This window comes from Cebus imitator, unplaced genomic scaffold, assembly GCF_001604975.1.
Source record: "Cebus imitator isolate Cc_AM_T3 unplaced genomic scaffold, Cebus_imitator-1.0 Scaffold544, whole genome shotgun sequence".
In the NCBI taxonomy this organism is placed as follows: Eukaryota; Metazoa; Chordata; class Mammalia; order Primates; family Cebidae; genus Cebus; species Cebus imitator.
The window spans coordinates 1,238,295-1,257,683 of NW_016107859.1; the positions used below are offsets into that span (position 1 = coordinate 1,238,295).

At 51.2% G+C, this 19,389-nt stretch overlaps 1 protein-coding gene, 11 non-coding genes and 2 pseudogenes across 38 annotated transcripts in view; all 14 read left to right on the plus strand.

Annotated features, from left to right (window-relative positions):
• Positions 1 to 1,923: 1,923 nt before the first annotated feature.
• LOC108293711 overlaps positions 1,924 to 19,389 on the plus strand; it is a 31,221-nt gene continuing 13,755 nt past the window's right edge. For 2 of the 27 annotated variants that reach the window (XM_037733727.1, XM_037733707.1), the window contains exons 1-5: positions 1,924 to 1,954; positions 5,949 to 6,083; positions 9,480 to 9,564; positions 10,109 to 10,249; positions 15,235 to 15,340. In XM_037733727.1, coding sequence (XP_037589655.1) covers positions 9,522 to 9,564; positions 10,109 to 10,249; positions 15,235 to 15,340 — 290 coding nt within the window. In that variant the 5' untranslated portion in view covers positions 1,924 to 1,954; positions 5,949 to 6,083; positions 9,480 to 9,521. Of the gene's footprint in view, positions 1,955 to 2,513; positions 2,906 to 5,316; positions 5,457 to 5,942; positions 6,113 to 6,505; positions 6,589 to 6,873; positions 7,016 to 8,837; positions 8,973 to 9,024; positions 9,074 to 9,478; positions 9,620 to 10,108; positions 10,250 to 10,477; positions 10,589 to 12,665; positions 12,805 to 13,520; positions 13,754 to 13,793; positions 13,863 to 15,172; positions 15,341 to 16,393; positions 16,535 to 18,907; positions 19,047 to 19,389 lie in introns of those variants that run through there. The other 25 variants (XM_037733726.1, XM_037733721.1, XM_037733715.1 and 22 more) reach the window with 25 other exon arrangements.
• Positions 2,522 to 2,616, plus strand: LOC119469006. Its single transcript, XR_005197824.1, has one exon. It is a non-coding gene; the product is annotated as a small nucleolar RNA SNORD116 (small nucleolar RNA).
• LOC119468986 lies at positions 3,012 to 3,106 on the plus strand. Its single transcript, XR_005197810.1, has one exon. It is a non-coding gene; the product is annotated as a small nucleolar RNA SNORD116 (small nucleolar RNA).
• LOC119469007 lies at positions 5,700 to 5,794 on the plus strand. The gene has a single exon (XR_005197825.1). It is a non-coding gene; the product is annotated as a small nucleolar RNA SNORD116 (small nucleolar RNA).
• LOC119468981 lies at positions 6,191 to 6,284 on the plus strand. Its single transcript, XR_005197805.1, has one exon. It is a non-coding gene; the product is annotated as a small nucleolar RNA SNORD116 (small nucleolar RNA).
• Positions 6,695 to 6,789, plus strand: LOC119468989. The gene has a single exon (XR_005197812.1). It is a non-coding gene; the product is annotated as a small nucleolar RNA SNORD116 (small nucleolar RNA).
• LOC119468993 lies at positions 7,254 to 7,348 on the plus strand. The gene has a single exon (XR_005197814.1). It is a non-coding gene; the product is annotated as a small nucleolar RNA SNORD116 (small nucleolar RNA).
• On the plus strand, positions 9,863 to 9,959 carry LOC119468987 (annotated as a pseudogene).
• On the plus strand, positions 10,361 to 10,455 carry LOC119468997. Its single transcript, XR_005197817.1, has one exon. It is a non-coding gene; the product is annotated as a small nucleolar RNA SNORD116 (small nucleolar RNA).
• On the plus strand, positions 13,047 to 13,141 carry LOC119468982. The gene has a single exon (XR_005197806.1). It is a non-coding gene; the product is annotated as a small nucleolar RNA SNORD116 (small nucleolar RNA).
• On the plus strand, positions 13,525 to 13,619 carry LOC119468985. The gene has a single exon (XR_005197809.1). It is a non-coding gene; the product is annotated as a small nucleolar RNA SNORD116 (small nucleolar RNA).
• LOC119468992 lies at positions 16,151 to 16,247 on the plus strand (annotated as a pseudogene).
• Positions 16,642 to 16,736, plus strand: LOC119468988. Its single transcript, XR_005197811.1, has one exon. It is a non-coding gene; the product is annotated as a small nucleolar RNA SNORD116 (small nucleolar RNA).
• On the plus strand, positions 19,290 to 19,384 carry LOC119468984. Its single transcript, XR_005197808.1, has one exon. It is a non-coding gene; the product is annotated as a small nucleolar RNA SNORD116 (small nucleolar RNA).

Genomic DNA, 19,389 nt, shown 5'->3' on the forward strand with positions numbered 1-19,389 from the left:
GGCTCACTGCAACCTTCACCTCCCAGGTTCGAGCAGTTTTCTGCCTCAGCCTCCCAAGTAGTTGGGATTACAGGTACTTGTCACCATGCCCAGGTAATTTTTTTTTTTTTTTCAGTAGAAACTGGGTTTCACCATCTTGGCCAAATTGGTCTTGAACTCCTGCCACTGTGATCCACCTGCCTCAGCCTCCCAACATGCTGAGATTACAGGCATGAATCACCGCGCCTGGCCCATTTGTTTATCTTCTTTGGAAAAAAAAAGAAAAACCCTATTCAATTACATTGCCTCTTTTTAAAAACCAGGGTTCTATGTTGTGAATTGTTTCCTTCCTTCCTTCCTTCCTTTTTTTTTTTTTTTTTGAATCAAATCTTGCTCTGTTGCTCAGCATGGAGAGCGGTGCCAGAATCATGGCTCACTGCAGCCACAACTTCCTAGGTGCCATAGATCCTCCCACTCAGGCTCTTGGGTCCACAGGCACATGCCAATACATCTAGCTAATTGTTTTTAATGTTTATTTTTCAGTAGAGATGTGCTTCATTCTTTTCCAGTAGATTATGTCTGGTTTTTGCCAATATTGTATTATTTCAAATTACTGTAGCTTTGTTATATACTTGGAAATCAGGAAGTGCCTCCACCTTTGTGTTTTTCATGCTGAATGTTGATTTAACTTTTTTGGGTTTTTTGTGGATCCAGATAAACTGCATGTTTTTTTCTCTATTTCTGGAAAACTGTGATTGTGATTTTGATAGGAATTACACAGACTTTAAATAACTTTGTGTAGTATGGATATGTTGACAATATTAATTAGTCCCGGTGGTGGTGTTGAGGCAGTGTTGACCTGGAGGCATTGGGGTGGGTGTTAGTATGGTCACGTTCACTGCGTGATGGGACGTTGCCTGAGAGATCAGTGCATAACACTCCTGTGGATGTGACCAAAGCAAGGGTGATAGAAGATGGTGTGTCCTGTCTGCCTGGTACTTGTAGGATCAGGCAAGACATCCTGTAGGAAAAGGAGGCATTACGTTTGGATGTCCTGAAGGCATGGTGCAGGCACCAGGACTGAGTGGTGGGGTGGAAGCTCATGTCTTGAGGTCTTTTGGCTACATGGGGAAGACAGCTTCTGGACTTGATGCCAAGTTGCAGACCATGTTGGGCATTACGATGACACTCTCCAGTGCTGGTTTTGGTTGGTTTCCGGCTAGGTACATCTCACCGGGGAGAGCAGCAAGAGACAATGTCAGATAAAGACTTCAGATGCCTCATGAATAGGAGTATGTGCTCGCACTAGGCTGTTAGGTGAGGGACCTTAGACCTATGTTGCATGGCCTGACATCAGAGTTCACACTCTACTGATGGAAGGCCTTGGTCTTGAACTGTCAGGTTGCCGAGGGTCAGGACTGGAGGCCGCAGACTATGAGGGCCCTTTGCAGTGTTGGGAAATGTATGTGCACCCGGCAAAGGAGATACACACACAAAATCAAACTCACAAACATAACACACAGACACGGAATTACACACACACATGCACACACACACACACACACACACACACAGAGGAGCTCACAGAAACAGGCAAATAGATGCAGAAATGGCGCATGTAATAGTAGAAATGAGCGCATGTAGGCCACACGTGCTCCCCTAGGTGTCCACAGAGTGACACGGGTAAGGTACATTCATAAAGAGAGAGGTCAATCTTGGAGGGGAAGGACAAGCAGGTACATCAGTTGACCTGTGGGAGAGAATGGCATGGAAGCGGTGAGAATGGACCCAAGCCTGTTTCTTAAGCGTGTATCTTATTTCTTTACAATTGCTCAGATAAGTTGCCATGGGAGGCCCACTGCTTGTTGGAAAGGAAGATGGTCGATTCTTCTGAGTAATGGAGGCCCTACAGAGTCCTGTAGTCACTGTGGCCTGGAATCCACTGTGCACCCCATGCTGACGGATGCTCAGGATGGTAAGCATTCCTCTGCCCCATGTGTTGAATGAGGCTGGCTTTTGAATGGCCTAGACCTGCACAGAGCTGTTTCTTTTTTATTTTTATTTTTATTTTTATTTTTATTTTGGGACAGAGTTTCACTCTTGTTAACCAGGCTGGAGTGCAATGGCGCGATCTCGGCTCACCGCAACCTCCGCCTCCTGGGTTCAGGCAATTCTCCTGCCTCAGCCTCCTCAGTAGCTGGGATTACAGGCACGCACCACCATGCCCAGCTCATTTTTTGTATTTTTAGTAGAGACGGGGTTTCACCATGTTGACCAGGATGGTCTCAATCTGTTGACCTCGTGATCCACCCGCTTTGGCCTCCCAAAGTGCTGGGATTACAGGCGTGAGCCACCGCGCCTGGCCAGAGCTGTTTCTTAGCAACGAACGGCATGACAAGTTCCACTCCCAGAGTGGAGGGTCCGTGTCCATTGGTCAGTGGGGTGGTTCTGGCTTCGCCAGGGTGCTGAAGGTCTTTAAGGTCATCTGCTGGCCCACTGTCCAGCCTACAGTGTCAGAAATTCTCCCCCTTCAAGTGTGCTTGGATCGATGATGAGTCCCCCAAAAAAACATTCCTTGGAAAAGCTGAACAAAATGAGTGAAAACTCATACCGTCGCTCTCATCGGAACTGAGGTCCAGCACATTGCCTCCCTCGGGGACTGTAGGAGTCAGGGACAAGGAGAAGCAGGTGTACGAGTTGTCCCTTGGGAAAGACTAACATTGATGTGACTGGTGGACCTGAGCTTGTTCCTCAAATGTGCATATGTTATCTTTGCACTTCTCAGGGGCAGTTGCCTTTAAAGGCCTGCCGCATGCTGGCCTGACAGATGGTCCTTTCTTCCAAGTAGCGGAGTCCCCATGGAGTCGTGGAGTCAGTGTGGCCTGGCATCCATGGTGCACCTCATGCTGGCAGGTGACTCAGGATGGTGAGCATTCCTCTCCCCTCATGCTGAGTGAGGGTGTCTTTCAGATTTCGAAGACAGGCCTTGCCTAGCCTGTAGTATCAAATGTCCTGTGTCTTCAAATGTGCTTGGATCGATGATGAGTTCCCAAAAAAAAACATTCCTTGGAAAGCTGAACAAAATGAGTGAAAGCTCATACCGTCGCTCTCATCGGAACTGAGGTCCAGCACGTTGCCTCCCCTGGGGACTGTAGGAGTGAGGGACAGTTTCCACTTGTTCCTGCAGGATTCCCCACCCAGGGCATCCACAGCCGAAAGTCTCATGTCACAGTTACGTTAGGAACATTCCCTTTGTGTGAGGTAGGTGGTTGCAAGAGTCATGGGGGATTTGGCTGATGTGTGATGGCGTGTTGGCACTGGAAGCCGGTGGAAATGCCGCAGGCCTAGGGAAGGCAGAAACATCACTGGCTTAGGGGAGTGTGCTGCTGGTGAGGTCCCATGAAGGGAGATCCAGACCTCACAGTGCTCATCTCGTGCAGATGATCAGGTCTCTGTTTTCATGTGGATGAGAACCCAAGGCCCAGGTCTCAGGTAGACTTTGGCCTTGATTTTGGATTAGTTGAGGACAGTGGAGTGCCAAGGTGTTAGGGGAGAGTGCTGAGCAATGGGTGTCAGGGCAGATGGCAAAGCCTCTTCTGCCCACCTGCAGATTGGTTACAGGAGGTCCCCGCTTGGAAGGGATTTCTTTATCTCCCAAGCTGTGAGATGCCTGTGGTACGGTGGCAGAAGCCTGGGCAGGAAGGTGTTCCAGACAAAAGGTGGTTGAGCACTCACATGGACATGAGTGTCATCAGCAGGCTTGGGCTGTAATTCAGTGGTGATGGGCTTTCCATGAATTTCTCTGGTGCCTCAGGGATCTTTGAGAGCAGGTCCTGGGGAACATAAGGGTCAGGTTGGTGCCCATGGCCCTGGGTCACTTCCAGTCTTCCCAGCAGAGTAGTGGGCTCCTCCGTTGAGTAATTCTTCCCAGAAATGGTCTCTTGGCCCACGTTGGTGGGCAGCCCCACCTGCTGCGGCTCATTAAGAGTCTCTGGATCCTCTTTCCTCCTTTGAAAGCAGCTTCCATCCTACAAGCATCCAGAGTGAATGTTCCTTGAGCCTGGCTCTCGCCCAGGTCTCTGCCATGGGCACTAGTCACACTTGGGGCTGTCCATGGAGGTCCATGTGCATTCCAGGCAACACGTGTGCAATCCCAGGGGTGCTGCCACAGAGTCCCTTGACTTGGGATGCGTCATAGCTCCGTGTGTTGGCGATAATTTAAGTGTTGGATTCTACTACACCCTAGGGGTGATGAACCGTTTCAGCTCCCTTAACCAGTTTGAAGTCTCAGCGCAGCCAGGATAGCCATGCCATGTTAAAGGGCACATGAATGGCTTAGGAAAGTTGAAAAGGATTGGTGGTTTTGAGCTCACAGCTCACTGACTAGCTGCAAGCATGTAGACCCAGTGGTAGTGTTCAGGCAGTGTTGAGCTTCAGGTGTTGGGGCAGGTACTGCTGCAGTCAAGCTGGCTGCATAGTGGGATGTCGCCTCAGAGGTCAGTGCAGGGAAGCCCTGTGGGTGTGTCCGACGCAAGGAAAGTGAAAGGCAGTATGTCTTGTCCACCTGGTCCTTGGAGCCTCAGGCAGGCGGAGACATCCTGTTGGAAAAGCGGCCATTCCCTTTGAGTGTCCAGAGGACACGGTGCAGGCACGTGGACTGAGTGAAGGGGAGGAAGCCCCTCTCTTGAGGTCCTTTGGCTAGGCTGGGGAGACCACCTCTGGCCTAGACACCAAGTTTCAGACCAATGTGCTACCCATTGCAAAATCACCCTCCAGCTTAGGTTGTGGTTGATTTTCCACCAGGTGCACCTCACCTGATACGGCTACGAGAGACAGTGTCTGCTCGTGTCCTCAGATGTCCCATGAGGAGGATCGTGTATTCCCCTGGCTGTTAGGCGACTGACCTCAGGCTAGTGTCCTCATGGTCTCCAAGTCGGAATTCACTTCCTTCTGATTGAAGGTCTTGGTCTTGAGCTGCTGGGTTGGCGGGTGTCAGGCCAGGAGGCTGCAGAATATGACTGCCTATTGTAGTGTTGGGAAAGATGTGTTAGGAAATGTGCGTGAGAGACACATACACACAGACAACTATATACACACACACAGGCATGCAGAACACAGGCAAATACATGCAGCTGTTGGCTTGTGTGACCGCTAACGCTTTTAGATGTTCACAATGTAACACGTGTAAGGTATATTCATGGAGATGGAGATCAGTTATGGAAGCCAAGGAATAAGAGGTGTGCGAGTTGCCCCGTGTGAAAGAATGGGATGGAAGTGTTGAGCGGTGGACCTAGGCCCATTTCTCATGCGTGCATTTGATTTCCTTACATTGCTCAGGGGCGGTTGCCATGGGAGGCCCACCGCCTGCTAAAAGGCCCACCGCTTGCTCGATTTTTCTGAGCATTGGAAGAGGCTTCCTGGGTTCAGAGTGGCGTGGCCTCCATGGTGCACCTCGTGCTGGTGGACAAGTTAGGACGGTAAGCATTCCTCTGCTCCACATGCTGGGTGGGGGTGTCTCTGGGATTTCCAAGACTCGCAAGGAGCTGCTTCTTAGCAGGCCACTGATAGCATGGCGAGTTCCACTCCTGAAGAGAATAGTCTGTGACCATTGCTCAGTGGCCCAGCTCTGAGTTCCACACGGTGCCAAAGATCTTTAAGGTCATTGGCTTGCCCACTGCCCAGCCTGTAGTGTCAGACATCCTGCCTCTTCAAATGTGCTTGGATCGATGATGAGTCCAACAAAAAAAACATTCCTTGGAAAGCTGAACAAAATGAGTGAAAATTCATACCGTCGCTCTCATCGGAACTGAGGTCCAGCACGTTGCCTCCCCCGGGGACTGTAGGAGTGAGGGACAAGGAGAAGCAGGTTTACAAGTTATCCCTTGGGAAAGACTAATATTGATGTGACCAGTGGATCTGGGCTTGTTCCTCAAGTGTACATTTGATATCTTTGCACTTCTCAGGGGCAGTTGCCTGGAGAGGCCCACCATGTGCTGCCGCAACAGATGGTCGATTGTTCCAGGCAGCGGAGTCACCATGGAGTCGTGGAGTCAGTGTGGCCCGGCATCCATGGTGCACCTCGTGCTAGCAGGTGGCTCAGGACGGTAAGGATTCCTCTGCCTCTAGTGCTGAGTGAGGGCATTTTTCATATTTCCAAGGCAGGCATTGCACAGCCTGTAGTGTCAAACGTCCTGTGTTTTCAAATGTGCTTGGATCGATGATGAGTCCTACAAAAAACATTCCTTGGAAAAGCTGAACAAAATGAGTGAAAACTCATACCGTCGCTCTCATCGGAACTGAGGTCCTGCACATTGTCTCCCCTGGGGCCTGTAGGAGTGAGGGACAATGAGAAGCAGGTGCACAAGTTGCCTTTTGGGAAAAACATTGATGTGACCAGTGGCCTTGGGCTCATTCCTCAAGCGTGCATGTGATATCTTTGCACTTCTCAGGGGCTGTTGCCTTGAGAGGCCCACCATGTGCTGCTGCAACAGATGGTCGATTCTTCCAGGCAGTGGAGTCCCCATGGAATCGTGGAGTCCCCATGGAATCGTGGAGTCAGTGTGGCCTGGCATCCATGGTGCACCTCATGCTGGCGGGTGTCTCAGGATGGTAAGCATTTCTCTCCCCTAGTGCTGAGTGAGGGTATCTTTCAGATTTCCAAGACAGGCATTGCCCGGCCTGTGGTGTCAAACTTCCTGTATCTTCAAATGTGCTTGGATCGATGATGAGTCCTACAAAAAAACATTCCTTGGAAAAGCTGAACAAAATGAGTGAAAGCTCATACCGTCGCTCTCATCGGAACTGAGGTCCAGCACAGTGAATGGAATTGAAGTGGTTATCAGCAGACCTGGGCCTATTTCTCAAGTGTGCATTTGATTTATTTAAACTTCTCAGGAGCAGTTAATCATGAAAGCTCTGCTGCTTACTGGCAAGGAAGATGGGCTAACCTTCTGACCAGTGGAGGCTGCATTGAGTCCTTGATTCGGCCTGGCCTGGCGTCTACAGTGCACCCCATGCTGCTGGGTGGCTTAGGACGGTAAGCATTTCTTTGCCCTGTGTGCAGAGGTATCTTTCAAATTTCTGACACCCAAAAAGAGCTGTTTGTTAGCAGGCCACTAATGGCAGGGAGAGTTCCACTCCCTGAGTCTGTGGTCTGTGACCATTGCTCGGTGGCGCAGCTCTGGGTCCCCCAGGGTGCCAAAGGTCTTTAGGGTCATTGGCTTGCCCACTGCCCAGCCTGTGGTGTCAAACTTCCTACCTCTTGGAATGTGCTTGGATCAATGATGAGTCCCTCAAAAAAACATTCCTTGGAAAAGCTGAACAAAATGAGTGAAAGCTCATACCGTCGCTCTCATCGGAACTGAGGTCCAGCACATTGCCTCCCCTGGGGACTGTAGGAGTGAGAGACAACTTCACTGATTCCCATAGTTTCCACCACCCAGGGCGTTCAGAGGCCCAAGGCTCCCGTCAAATGCTAGTTAGGAATATTCCCTCTTTGTGAGGTACATAGTTGGCAGAGTCCTGGGGGGAATGGCTGCTGTGTAATGGTGTGGGGGCCATGGAAGTAGACGGAAATGTTGCAGGCCAAGGGGAGTGTGCTCCTGGTCCTGGCTTGGTGAGCTCCCAGGAAGGGAGACTCGGACCTCGTGGTCGGCATCTCTGCACACAGGACTGGGTCCTTGTTTTCTAGGTGGGGAGAGGATAATGCTCAGGCCTTAGTTAGAACTTGGTACTGATTTTTGAAGAGCTGAGGACCAGCAAGTGCCGAGGTGATGGGGGACAGTGTGCAGCAAAGGATGTCATGGCAGATGGTCAGAGGCTCTATGGCCCCCCAGCATTCAGTCATGGAGGCATGCATTTCTTCATTCACTGAGGTGTAAGATGCCCCTGGTGCCATGATGGAGGCCTGGGCTGGAAACTACCCAAGAGAACAGGTGGTAGGGGGCTTACGTGGATACCTGTGTCATCAGAATTCTTGTGCTGTTTGGTGGTGATGGGTTTCCATTAATTTCTCTAATGGGGAGGACAAATTGGCCAGCGAGGGTCATAGAGGGCAAATTCCAGGGAATACGAGGGTCAGGCTCGTGCCCCTGGCCCTGGGTCTCTTGTTGTCTTCCTGACGGTATAGTGGGCTCCACCACTGTGCACATTTTCCTGTAAATGTTCTGTTGGCCTGCCGTTCTTCCCATTACATGAGGAAATACTGCTCTGGATCCTCTTTCCCACTTGGAATGTAGCTTCCATCCAAGAGGCATCTAGAGGAGTTGTGCCCTGTCCCTGGCCATGGACTCTCCTCCTGTGGGCGTCAGTCACACAAGGGGCTATCCATGGATGTCCGTGTGCATTCCAAGCAACATGTGTGCCATTCCCGCAGCCTGCCATACGGAGTTCTTTGATTTGGGATGCCCCTGCATCTCCCATGTTGGTGACGCTCCAGTGTTGCATTCCACCACTCCCTAAGGATGATTAAGCATTTCAGCTCTCTTAAACAGTTTGAAGTCACAGGACATCCAGAGCAGCCATATCATGTTGAGGGGCGCACAGCTGTGTTAGGAATGTTGGAAAGGATTGGCGGTTCTGTGGATCGCAGTTCCTTAGTAGCTGTGTACATGTAGACCTGGTGATGGTGTTGAGTTGCAGGAGCAGTGGTGGGTGGTAGTGTAGTCAGGTTGGCTGTGTAATGGGGTGTCACCTCAGAGTTTGGTACAGAGAAGTCCTGTGGGTGTGACCAGTGCAAGGACTCTGGAAGGCAGTGTGTCCTGTCAACCCAGTCCTTGGGGCAGGGACGTTATGTTGGAAAGCAGCCATTCCCTTTGGGTGTCCTGAAGTTGCAGTGTGCGCATGTGGACTGAATGGAAGGGACAAAGCCCATGTCTTGAGGTCCTTTGCCTAGGTTGGGAAGACTGCCTCTGGCCTGATGCCATTTTTCAGATCTACGGGTTGGCCATTGCAAAGATGCCATTCAGGGCTGCTTGTGGTTGTTTTTCTGCCAGGTGAGCTTCAGCTGTGAATGGAGCCAGAGATGGGGTCTGGTCAGGATACCAGATGCTCCATGAGGAGGTGTGTGTGCTCAGACCAGGGTAGTAGCTGTTAGATGAATGAACTGAGGCCTAGGTCCTCATGGAAGTGAAAATTCATAATCTCCTGATTGCAAGCATTGGTCTCGAGCCTTTGGCTTATGGGTGGGCTTCAGGTCTAGAGGCTGCAGACTCTGATCACTTACTGCAGTGTTGGGAGATACATGTGCATGAGGGAGGTAAACTCAGACACTCACACTATCAGACACATACACAAACGTGTGCACAGCCACAGGCAGACACACATAGCAACAGGCTTCCTAGGTGTCAAGACTTCCTGGGTGCCTAGAAAGTGACACAGGACAGGTGTATTCATAAAAATGGAGGTCCATTATGGAGGCCCTGTGGAAAGAATGACGTTGAGGTACCAGTGAATCTGTGCTCATTTCTGAAGTGGTCATTTGATTTCTTTCCACTTCTCAGGGGCAGTTATAATGGGACATCTGCCATACGCTGGCAAGGAAGATGGTCAGTTCTTCTGGGACACAAAGGCCCCCAAAGTCCTTGAGTCAGTGTGGCCTGGCCTCCACGGTGCACCCCCTGCTGGTGGATGGCTCAGGACGGTAAGGATTCCTCTGCCATGAGTGCTGAGGGTGGTGTCTTTGGGAATTCCAAGACTTGCAAGGAGCTGTTTCTTACCAGGCCACTGAAAGCATGGCGAGTTCCACTCCTAAAGTGAATAGTCTGTGACCATTGCTCAGTGGCATAGCTCTGGGTTCTGCAGGGTTCCAAAGGTCTTTAAGGCCATCAGCTTGCCCACTGCCTAGATTGTGGTGTCAAATGTCCTGTGTCTTTGCAATGTACTTGGATCGATGATGAGTCCAACAAAAAAAAACATTCCTTGGAAAAGCTGAACAAAATGAGTGAGAACTCATACCGTCGCTCTCATCGGAACTGAGGTCCAGCACATTGCCTCCCCTGGGGACTGTTAGTAGTGAGGTACAAGGAGAAGCAGGTGTATGAGTTGCCCCTTGGGCAAGATTGACAATGACGTGACCAGTGGACCTGGGTTCATTTCTCAAGTGTGCATTTGATATGTTTGCACTTCTCAGGGGCAGTTGCCTTGAGGGGCCCACCACGTGCTGCCACAACAGATGGTCGATTCTTCCAAGCAACAGAGTCCCCATGGAGTTGTGGAGTCGATGTGTCCTGGCACCCATGGTGCACCTCATGCTGGCGGGTGGCTCAGGACGGTAAGGATTGAGTTCTCTGCCCCTAGTGCTGAGTGAGCATATCTTTTGGATTTTCAGGACAGGCATTGCCCACCTTGTGATGTTAAATGTCCTGCATCTTCTAATTTGCTTGGATCGATGATGAGTCCTACAAAAAAACATTCCATGGAAAAGCTGAACAAAATGAGTGAAAACTCATACCGTCGCTCTCATCGGAACTGAGGTCCAGCACATTGCCTCCCCCGGGGCCTGTAGGAGTGAGGGATGACTTCACAGATTCCCAGAGGTTCTACCATCCAGGGCTTCCACAGACCAACGTCTCCCATCGCACGCTCGTTAGGAACATTCTGTTTGTGTGAGGTACGTGGTTGGGAGTGTCCTCGAGGTAACGGCTGGTCTGTTACCCACTGTTCTGTAATGGCATGGCAGCCATGGAAGTGGACAGAAATACCATAGGTCTGGTATTTGTGTTCCTGGTCTTGGCTTGGTGAGCTCCCAGGAAGGGAGACCTGGACCTTGTGGTGGGATCTTTGCACAGAGGACTGGGTCCTTGTTTTCTTTCTGGGAGAGCATAAGGCCAAGGCCTCAGGCAGACCTTGGTACTAATTTTTGATGAGCTGAGGACAAGGTATTGCCAAGGGTGATGGTGGACAATGCGCAGCAAAGGCTGTCACGGCAGATAGCAAGATCCTCTTAGCGAGATTGCCTCTGGCCTGATGCCATTTTTCAGACCAACAGGTTGACTGTGCAAAGACATCCAGGCCCGCTCTCAGGGATTTCTTCATTCCCTTAGCTGTGACATTCCCCTGGTGGCATGGTAGAAGCCTGTGCTGGAAGGTACCCAAGAAAAGAGGTGGTGGGATCTTACGTGGACACCTGTGTCATCAGCAGTCTTGGACTCTCATTTGGTGGTCATGGGCATTCCATTAATTTCTCTAGTGGAGGACAAGTTGTCCAGCAGAGGACTTAGAAGGCAGGTGCCTGAGAATACAAGGGTTGGGCTCGTGCCAATGGCCCTGAGTCTCTTGCAGTCTTCCTGACACTGTAGTGGGATCCATCATTCTGCACTTCTTCCTGGAAGTGGTCTCTTGATCTGCCATTGCTGGGTGGCCGCACCTGCTGCAGTGTGTTTGAGCAAATACTGCTCTGAATCCTCTTTCCCACTTAGAAAGTAGCTCCCATCCCTAAAGTGTCCACAGGGAATGTGCCCTGGCCCAGGACACTCCCATGGGCATCAGTCACACATGGTGCTATCCGTGGAGGTCCATGTGCATTTCAGGCAACACCTGTGCCTTTCTAGCAGCCTGCCAGAGGGCGTTCCTAGAACTGGGATGCCCGTGCATCACCTGAGTTCGTGATATTCCAGTGCTGAATTCTGCCACTCCCTTAGGTTGATGATGCATTTCAGCTCCCTTAAACAGTTTGAAGTCACAGCCCATCGAGAACAGCCATATCATGTTGAGGGGCCCACAGCTATATTAGGAATGTTGGAAAGGATTGGTGGATATACGGATCGCAATCCTGAGTAGCCCTGTACATGTAGACCTGGTGATGGTGTTGAGTTGCAGAAGCTGTGGTGGCTGGTAGTACAGTCAAGTTGGCTGTGTGATGGGGTGTTGCCTCAGAGTTTGGTGCATAGAAGCCCTGTGTGTGACCAGTGCAAGGACCCTGGAAGGGAGTGTGTCCTGTCAACCCGGTCATTGGGGCAGGGACGTTATGTTGGAAAGCAGCCATTCCCTTTGGGTGTCCTGAATGTGCAGGGCATGTATGTGGACTGAATGGAAGGGAGGAAGCCTGTGTCTCAAGGTCCTTTGACAAGGTTGGGAAGATTGCCTCTGTCCTGATGCCGTTTTTCAGACCCATGGGTTGACCATTTCAAAGATGCCCTTCAGGGCTGATTGTGGTTGGTTTTCTGCCAGGAGAGCCTCAGCTGGTAGTGCGACCAGAGATGGGTTCTGGTCACGATGTCAGATGTCCAGTGATGAGGTGTGTGTGCTCAGACCAGGGGTGTCAGCTGTTAGATGAGTGACCTCAGGACTATGTCTTCATGGCCCTGAGGTCAACGTTCACATCCAACTGATTGAAGACCCTGGTCTTGAGCCTTTGGGTTGTGGTGGCGGGGGTGGTGCTTCAGGTCTTGAGGCTATAGACTTGATTGCCTGTTGTGGTGTTGGGAAACACATGGGCATAGGGAAACAAACAGAAACACTCACACACACACAAACAGGCGTGCACAGCCACGGTCAGAGAGACGCAGCATCAGGCTTCCTAGGTATGTAGAAAGTGACAAGGGTGAGGTGTATTCATTATTCATAAGGATAGAGGTCCATCATGGGGTCCAAGGAGAAGCAGGCATGTGAGGTGCCCTGTGGAAAGAATGGCCCAGTAATCTTGGGCTCATTTCTCACATGGGCATTTATTTCTTTGCACTTCTCAGAGACAGTTATGATGGGACATCCCCCATAACCTGGCAAGGAAGGTGGTCAGTTCTTCTGAGCCACAAAGGCCCCCAGAGTCCTGGTGTTGGTATGGCCTGGCCTCCATGGTGCACCCCTGCTGGTGGATGGCTCAGGACGGTAAGCGTTCCTCTGCGCCGCGTGCTGGGTGGGGGTGTCTTTGGGATTTCAAGACCTGCAAGGAGCAGTTTCTCAGCAGGTCACTGATGGCATGGCAACTTCCACTCCTAAAGTGAATGGTCTGTGCCCATTGCTCAGTGCATGGCTCTGGGTTCCACAGGGTGCTGAAGGTCTTTAAGGTCATCAGCTTTCCCACTGCCCAGCCTGTTGTTTCAAATGTGCTCCTTCTTTGCAATGTGCTTGGATCGATGATGAGTCCAACAAAAAAAACATTCCTTGGAAAGCTGAACAAAATGAGTGAGAACTCATACCGCCACTCTCATCGGAACTGAGGTCCAGCACATTGCCTCCCCACTGGACTGTAGGAGTGAGGGACAAGGAGAATCAGGTGTACAAGTTGTCCCTTGGGAAAGACTGATGTGGACCTGGGCTCATTCCTCAAGTGTGTATGTGTTATCTTTGAACTTCTCAGGAACAGTTGCCTTGAGAGGCCCGCTGTGTACTGCCACAACAGATGGTTGATTCTTCTGAGCAGCAGACTCCCCATGGAGTCATGGAGTCAGTGCGGGCTGGCATCCATGGTGCACCTCGTGCTGGAAGGTGGCTCAGGATGGTAAGGATTCCTCTGCCCCTAGTGCTGAGTGTGGATCTGTTTCTGATTTCCAAGGCAGACATTGACAAGCCTATGGTGTCAAATGTCCTGTGTCTTCATATGTGCTTGGATCAATGATGAGTCCCACAAAAAAACATTCCTTGGAAAAGCTGAACAAAATGAGTGAAAACTCATACCGTCGCTCTCATCGGAACTGAGGTCCAGCACATTGCCTCTCCCGGGGACTGTACGAACGAGGGATAACTTCCACTGATTCCCATAGGTTCCACCACACAGGGCTTCCACAGACCAATGTCTCCCATTGCAGGCTCATTAGGAACATTCCCTTTGAGTGAGGTACATAGGTGGGAGAGTCCTGGGGGGAGAGCTGATCTGTAGTCGTCTGGCAGCCATGGAAGTGTATGGAAATACCACAGGTCGGGAGTGTGCTCCTCGTCTTGGCTTGGTGAGCTCCCAGGAAGGGGACATAGAACGTATGGTGGGATTCCCTGTGAAGGGACTCGGTCCTAGTTTTCTTTCCAGAAGAGCATAAGGCCCAGGCCACAGACAAACCTTGGTACCGATTTTTTGATGATCTGAGGACAGGGGAGTGCCAATGGTGATGGAAGACAGGGTGTTGTGGCAGATAGCCAGATTCTCTGTGGCTTTCCACACAGGCTCCCCGTTAGGGATTTCTTCATTCCCTAAGCCATGAGATGTCCCTGGTGCTGTGGTGGAAGCATGGACCAGAGGGTATTGGAGAGAAGAGGCAATAGGGGGCTTACATGGCCATGTGTGTCATCAGCAATCTTGGGCTTTTGTTAGGTGGTGATGAATTTGTATTAATTTCTCTAGTGAAGGACAAGTCGGCCAGCTACGGTCTTAGAAGGCTTGTCCCAGAGGATGCAAGGGTAAGGCTTGTACCCCAGGCCCTGGGTCTCTTGCAGTCTTCCTGACAGTGTAGTGGGATCCACCATTGTGCACATCTTCCTGGAAGTGGTCTGTTGATCCGCCCTTGATGGGCGGCCCTACCTGCTCCAGTGCATGTGAGCAAATATTGCTCTGGATCCTCTTTCCCACTTGGAAAGTAGCTTCCATCCCAAAGGCATCCACAGGGAATGTGCCCTGGCCCAGGACACTCCCGTGGGCATCAGTCACACAAGGGGCTATCCATGGAGGTTCGTGTGCATTCCAGGCAACAAATGTGCCATTCCAGCCTCCTGCCATAGAGAGTTCCTTGACTTGGGATGCCCGTGCACCTCCCATATTGGTGATGTTCCAGTGTTGCATTCCACCACTCCCTAAGGCTGAGAAATGTTTCAGCTCCCTTAAACAGTTTTAACTCACAGCACATCCAGGACAGAGACATACCATGTTGAGGGTCCCACAGCTGCATTAGGAATATTGGAAAGGATCGGTGGTTCTACAGATTGCAGTTGATTAGTAGCCGTGTACATGTAGACCGGGTGATGGTGCTGAGTTGCAGGAGCTGTGGTGGGTGGTAGGGCTGTCAACCTGGCTGTGTGATGGGGTGTTGCCTCAGAGTTTGGTGCAGAAAAGTCGTGTGTGACCAAGTACAAGGACAGTGAAGGCAGTATGTCCTGTCAACCTGGGCCTTGGGGCAGGGACATCCTGTTGGAAAGCAGCCATTCCTTTGAGTGTCCTGAAGGCACAGTGCGTGCTTGTGGACTGAATGGCAGGGAGGAAGCCTGTGTCTTGAGGTCATTTGACTAGGTTGGGAAGATTGATTGCCTCTGGCGTGATACCATTTTTCAGACCTACGGGTTGACCATTGCAAAGACAACATTCAGGGCTGATTGTGGTTGGTTTTCTGCCAGGTGAGCCTCAGCTGGGAGTGCGGCCAGTGATGGGGTCTGGTCACGATATCAGATGCCCCATGGGAGGTGAGGTGTGTGTGCTCAGATCAAGGGTGGTAGCTGTTAGGTAAGTGACTTCAGGCCTATGTCCTCATGGCCCTGAAGTCAAAGTTCACATCCAACTGATTGAAGACCTTGTTCTTGAGCCCTCGGGTTATGGGTGGGCCTCAGGTCTGGAGGCTGCAGACTCTGATTTCCTGTTGTGGTGCTACAAAACACATGTGCATGAGAGATACTAACACGCACAGTAACACTATCTCTCTCAAACACACACGCACACATGCAAACCGGCGTACACAGACAGATGCAGCAACAGTCTTCCTAGGTGTCCCGATTTCCTGGCTGTGTAGAAAGTGACACGGGTCAGGTATATTCATAAAGACAAAGGTCTATCTTGTAGGCCCAGGAGAAGCAGGCATGTGAGATGCTCTGTGGAAAGAATGGTATTGAAGCGACCAGTAAACCTGGGCTCATTTCTCAGGTGGGCATTTGATTTCTTTACAGTTCTCAGTGTCAGTTATCATGGGAAGTTCGCCATACGCTGAGAAGGAAAATGGTCAGTTCTTATGGGACACAAATGAGTCCTGGAGTCAGTATGGCCTGGCCTCCATGGTGCACCCCTGCTGGTGGATGGCTCAGGATGGTAAGCATTCTGTGCTGAGTGGGGGTGTCTTTGGGATTTCCAAGACCTGTAAGCAGTGGTTTCTCAACAGGCCACTGGTGGCATGGTGAGTTCCACTCCTCAACTGAATGTTCTGTGCCCATTACTTAGTGACATGGCTCTGGGTTCTGCATGGTACTGACGGTCTTTAAGGCCATCAGCTCGCCCTCTGCCCAGCCTGTGGTGTCAAATGTCCTGCCTCTCCGCAATGTGCTTGGATCGATGATGAGTCCTACAAAAAAAAACATTCCTTGGAAAAGCTGAACAAAATGAGTGAGAACTCATACCGTCGCTCTCAACGCAACTGAGGTCCAGCACATTTCCTTCTCAGGAGATTGTAGGAGTCAGGTAGAAGGAGAAGCAGGTGTAGTAGTTGCCCCTTGGGAAGATTGACATTGATGTGACCGGTGGACTGGGCTCATTCCTCAAGTGTGCATTTGATATCTCTGCACTCCTCAGGGGCAGTTGCCTGAAGAGGCCTGCCATGTGCTGCTGCAACAGATGGTCGATTCGTCTGAGCAACAGAGTCCCCATGGAGTCATGGAGTTGGTGTGGCCTGGCATCCATGGTGCACCTCATGCTCGCGGGTGACTCAGGACGGTAAGGATTCCTCTGCCCCGAGTGCTGAGTGAGGGTATCTTTCTGATTTCGAAGGCAGGCATTGACTAGCCTGTGGTGTCAAATGTCATGTGTCTTCAAATGAGCTTGGATCGATGATGAGTCCCACAAAAAAACATTCCTTGGAAAAGCTGAACAAAATGAGTGAAAGCTCATACCGTCGCTCTCATCGGAACTGAGGTCCAGCACATTGCCACCCCCAGGGACTGTAGGAGGGAGGGACAACTTCACAGATTCCCACAGGTTCCACCATCCACGGCTTCCATAGACCAGTGTCTCCCATCGCACGCTCATTAGGAACATTCGTTTGTATGACATACATGGGTGGGAGAGTCCTGGGGGTAATGGCTCCTCTGTAATGGTATGGCTGTGGTGCAAGCCGACAGAAATACCACAGGCCTAGGGGTGTGTGCTCCTGGTCCTGGCTTGGTGAGATCCCAGGCAGGGAGACCTGGACCTCGTGGTGGGATCTCTGCAGAGGACTGGGTCTTCATTTTCTTTCCAGGACAGCATAAAGCCCAGACATCAGGCAGACCTTTGTACTGACTTTTGGTTAGCCGAAGACAATGGAGTTCCAAGGGTGATGGAGGACAGTGCGTAGCATAGGGTGTTGCAGCAGCTAGCCAGAGCCTCTTTGGCCCTCCACCCAGCATCCCATAATGGAGGCCTTCCAGTGGATTTCTTCATTCCCTGAGCCGTGAGATGCCCCTGGTGCCGGGTGGAAGCCTGGACTGGAAGATCCTTCAGAGGAGAGGCAGCAGGGGGCTTACATGCACATGTGTGTCATCAGCAGCCTTGGGCTGTCGTTCAGTGGTGATGGGCTTTCCATTGATTTCTCTAGTGGAGGCCAAGTTGGCCAGCAGAGGTTGTAGAAGACAGATGGCAGAGAATACAAGGGTGGGGCTTATCACCCTGGCCCTACGTCTCCTGAGGTCTTTCTGACACAGTAGTGGGCCTCAGTGTTGTGCACACCTTCCTGGAAATGGTGTCTTGCCCACCATTGCTGGGTGGACCCACCTGCTGCAGTGCATGTGAGCAAATCACTGCTTTGGATCCTCTTTCTGGCTTGGAAAGTAGCTCCCATCCCAAATGTGTCCATAAGGAATGAGCCCTGGCCCCCGGCCTTGGCCCAGGACTCTCCCGTGGGTGTCAGTCACACATGGGGCTATCCGTGGAGGTCCATGTGCATTCCAGGCAACATCTGTAGCTTTCTAGCAGCCTGCCATAGAGAGTTCCTTGACTTCGGATGGCCATATACCTCCTGAGTTGGCGATATTCCAGTGTTGCATTCCACCACTCCCTTAGGTTGATGAAGCGTTTCAGCTCCCTTAAACAGTTTGAAGTCACAGCACATCCAGAACAGCCATATCATGTTGAGGGTTCCATAGCTGCATTAGGAAAGTTGGAAAGGATTGGTGGTTCTGTGGATCGCAGTTTATTAGTGGCCGTGTACATGTAGACCAGGTGATGGTGTTGAGTTGCAGGAGCTATGGTGGGTGGTAGTGCAGTCAAGTTGGCTGCGTGATGGCGTGTTGCCTCAGAGTTTGGTGCAGAGAAGCCCTGTGTGCAACCAGCGCAAGGACCCTGGAAGGCAGTGTGTCCTGTCACCCTGGTCCTTGGGGCAGGGACCTCATGTTGGAAAGCAGCCATTCCCTTTGGGTTTCCTGAAGATGCAGTGTGCGCATGTGGACTGAATGGAAGGGTGGAAGCCCATGTCTTGAGGTCCTTTGGCTAGGTTGGGAATATTTCTTCTGCCTCATGCCATTTTTCAGACCTATGGGTCGACCATTGTACAGGTGCTCCCCAGGGCTGGTTGTGGTTGGTTTTCTGCCAGGTGAGCCTCAGCTGGTAGTGCTGCCGGTGATGGGGTTTGGTCCCATTAGCAGATGACCTGAGAGGCGGTGCGTGTGCTCAGAACAAGGGTGGTAGTGTTAGGTGCATGACCTCATGGCCCCAAAGTCAGGGTTCACATCCATCTATTCGAAGACCTTGGTGTTGAGCCTTCAGGTTGTGGGGGGACCTCAGGTCTCGAGGCTACAGACTGATCACCTGCTGCGGTGTTGGGAAACATGTGCTTGAGGGACACAAACACACACTCAAACTGTCACACACACACACAAACACGTCTGCACAGCCATAGGCAGAGAGACATAGGAATAGGATTCCTAGGTGTTGAGACTTCCTAAGTGTCTAGAAAATGACACGGGTCAGGTATGTTCATAGACATGGAGGTCCATTATGGAGGCCAAGGAGAAGCAGGCAGATGAGTTGCCCTGTGGAAAGAATGGCATTGAAGCGATGAGTGAAGCTGGGCCCATTTCTCGATCATGCATTTGGTTTCTTTACACTTCTCAGGGGCAGTTATCTTGGGACGTCCCACATATCCTGGCAAGGAAGATGGTCCGTTCTTGTGAGCCGTCAAGGCCCCCAGAGCCCTGGAGTCATTATGGCCTGGCATCCATGGTGCACCCCCTGCGGTGGACGGCTCAGGAGGGTAAGTATTACTCTGCCCCACATGGTGAGTGGGGGTGTCTTTGCAGTTTCCAAGACCTGGAAGGAGCGGTTTCTCAGTAGGGCACTGATGGCATGGCAAGTTCCACTCCTAAAGTGAACAGTCTATGCCCATTTCTCAGTGGCCCAGCTCTGGGTTCCACCGGGTCCTGAAGGTCTTTAAGGTCATCGGCTGCCGCACGTCCCAACCTATGGTGTCAGACATCCTGCCTCTTCAAATGTGCTTGGATCAATGATGAGTCCAACAAAAAAAACATTCCTTGGAAAGCTGAACAAAATGAGTGAGAACTCATACCGTCGCTCTCATCGGAACTGAGGTCCAGCAC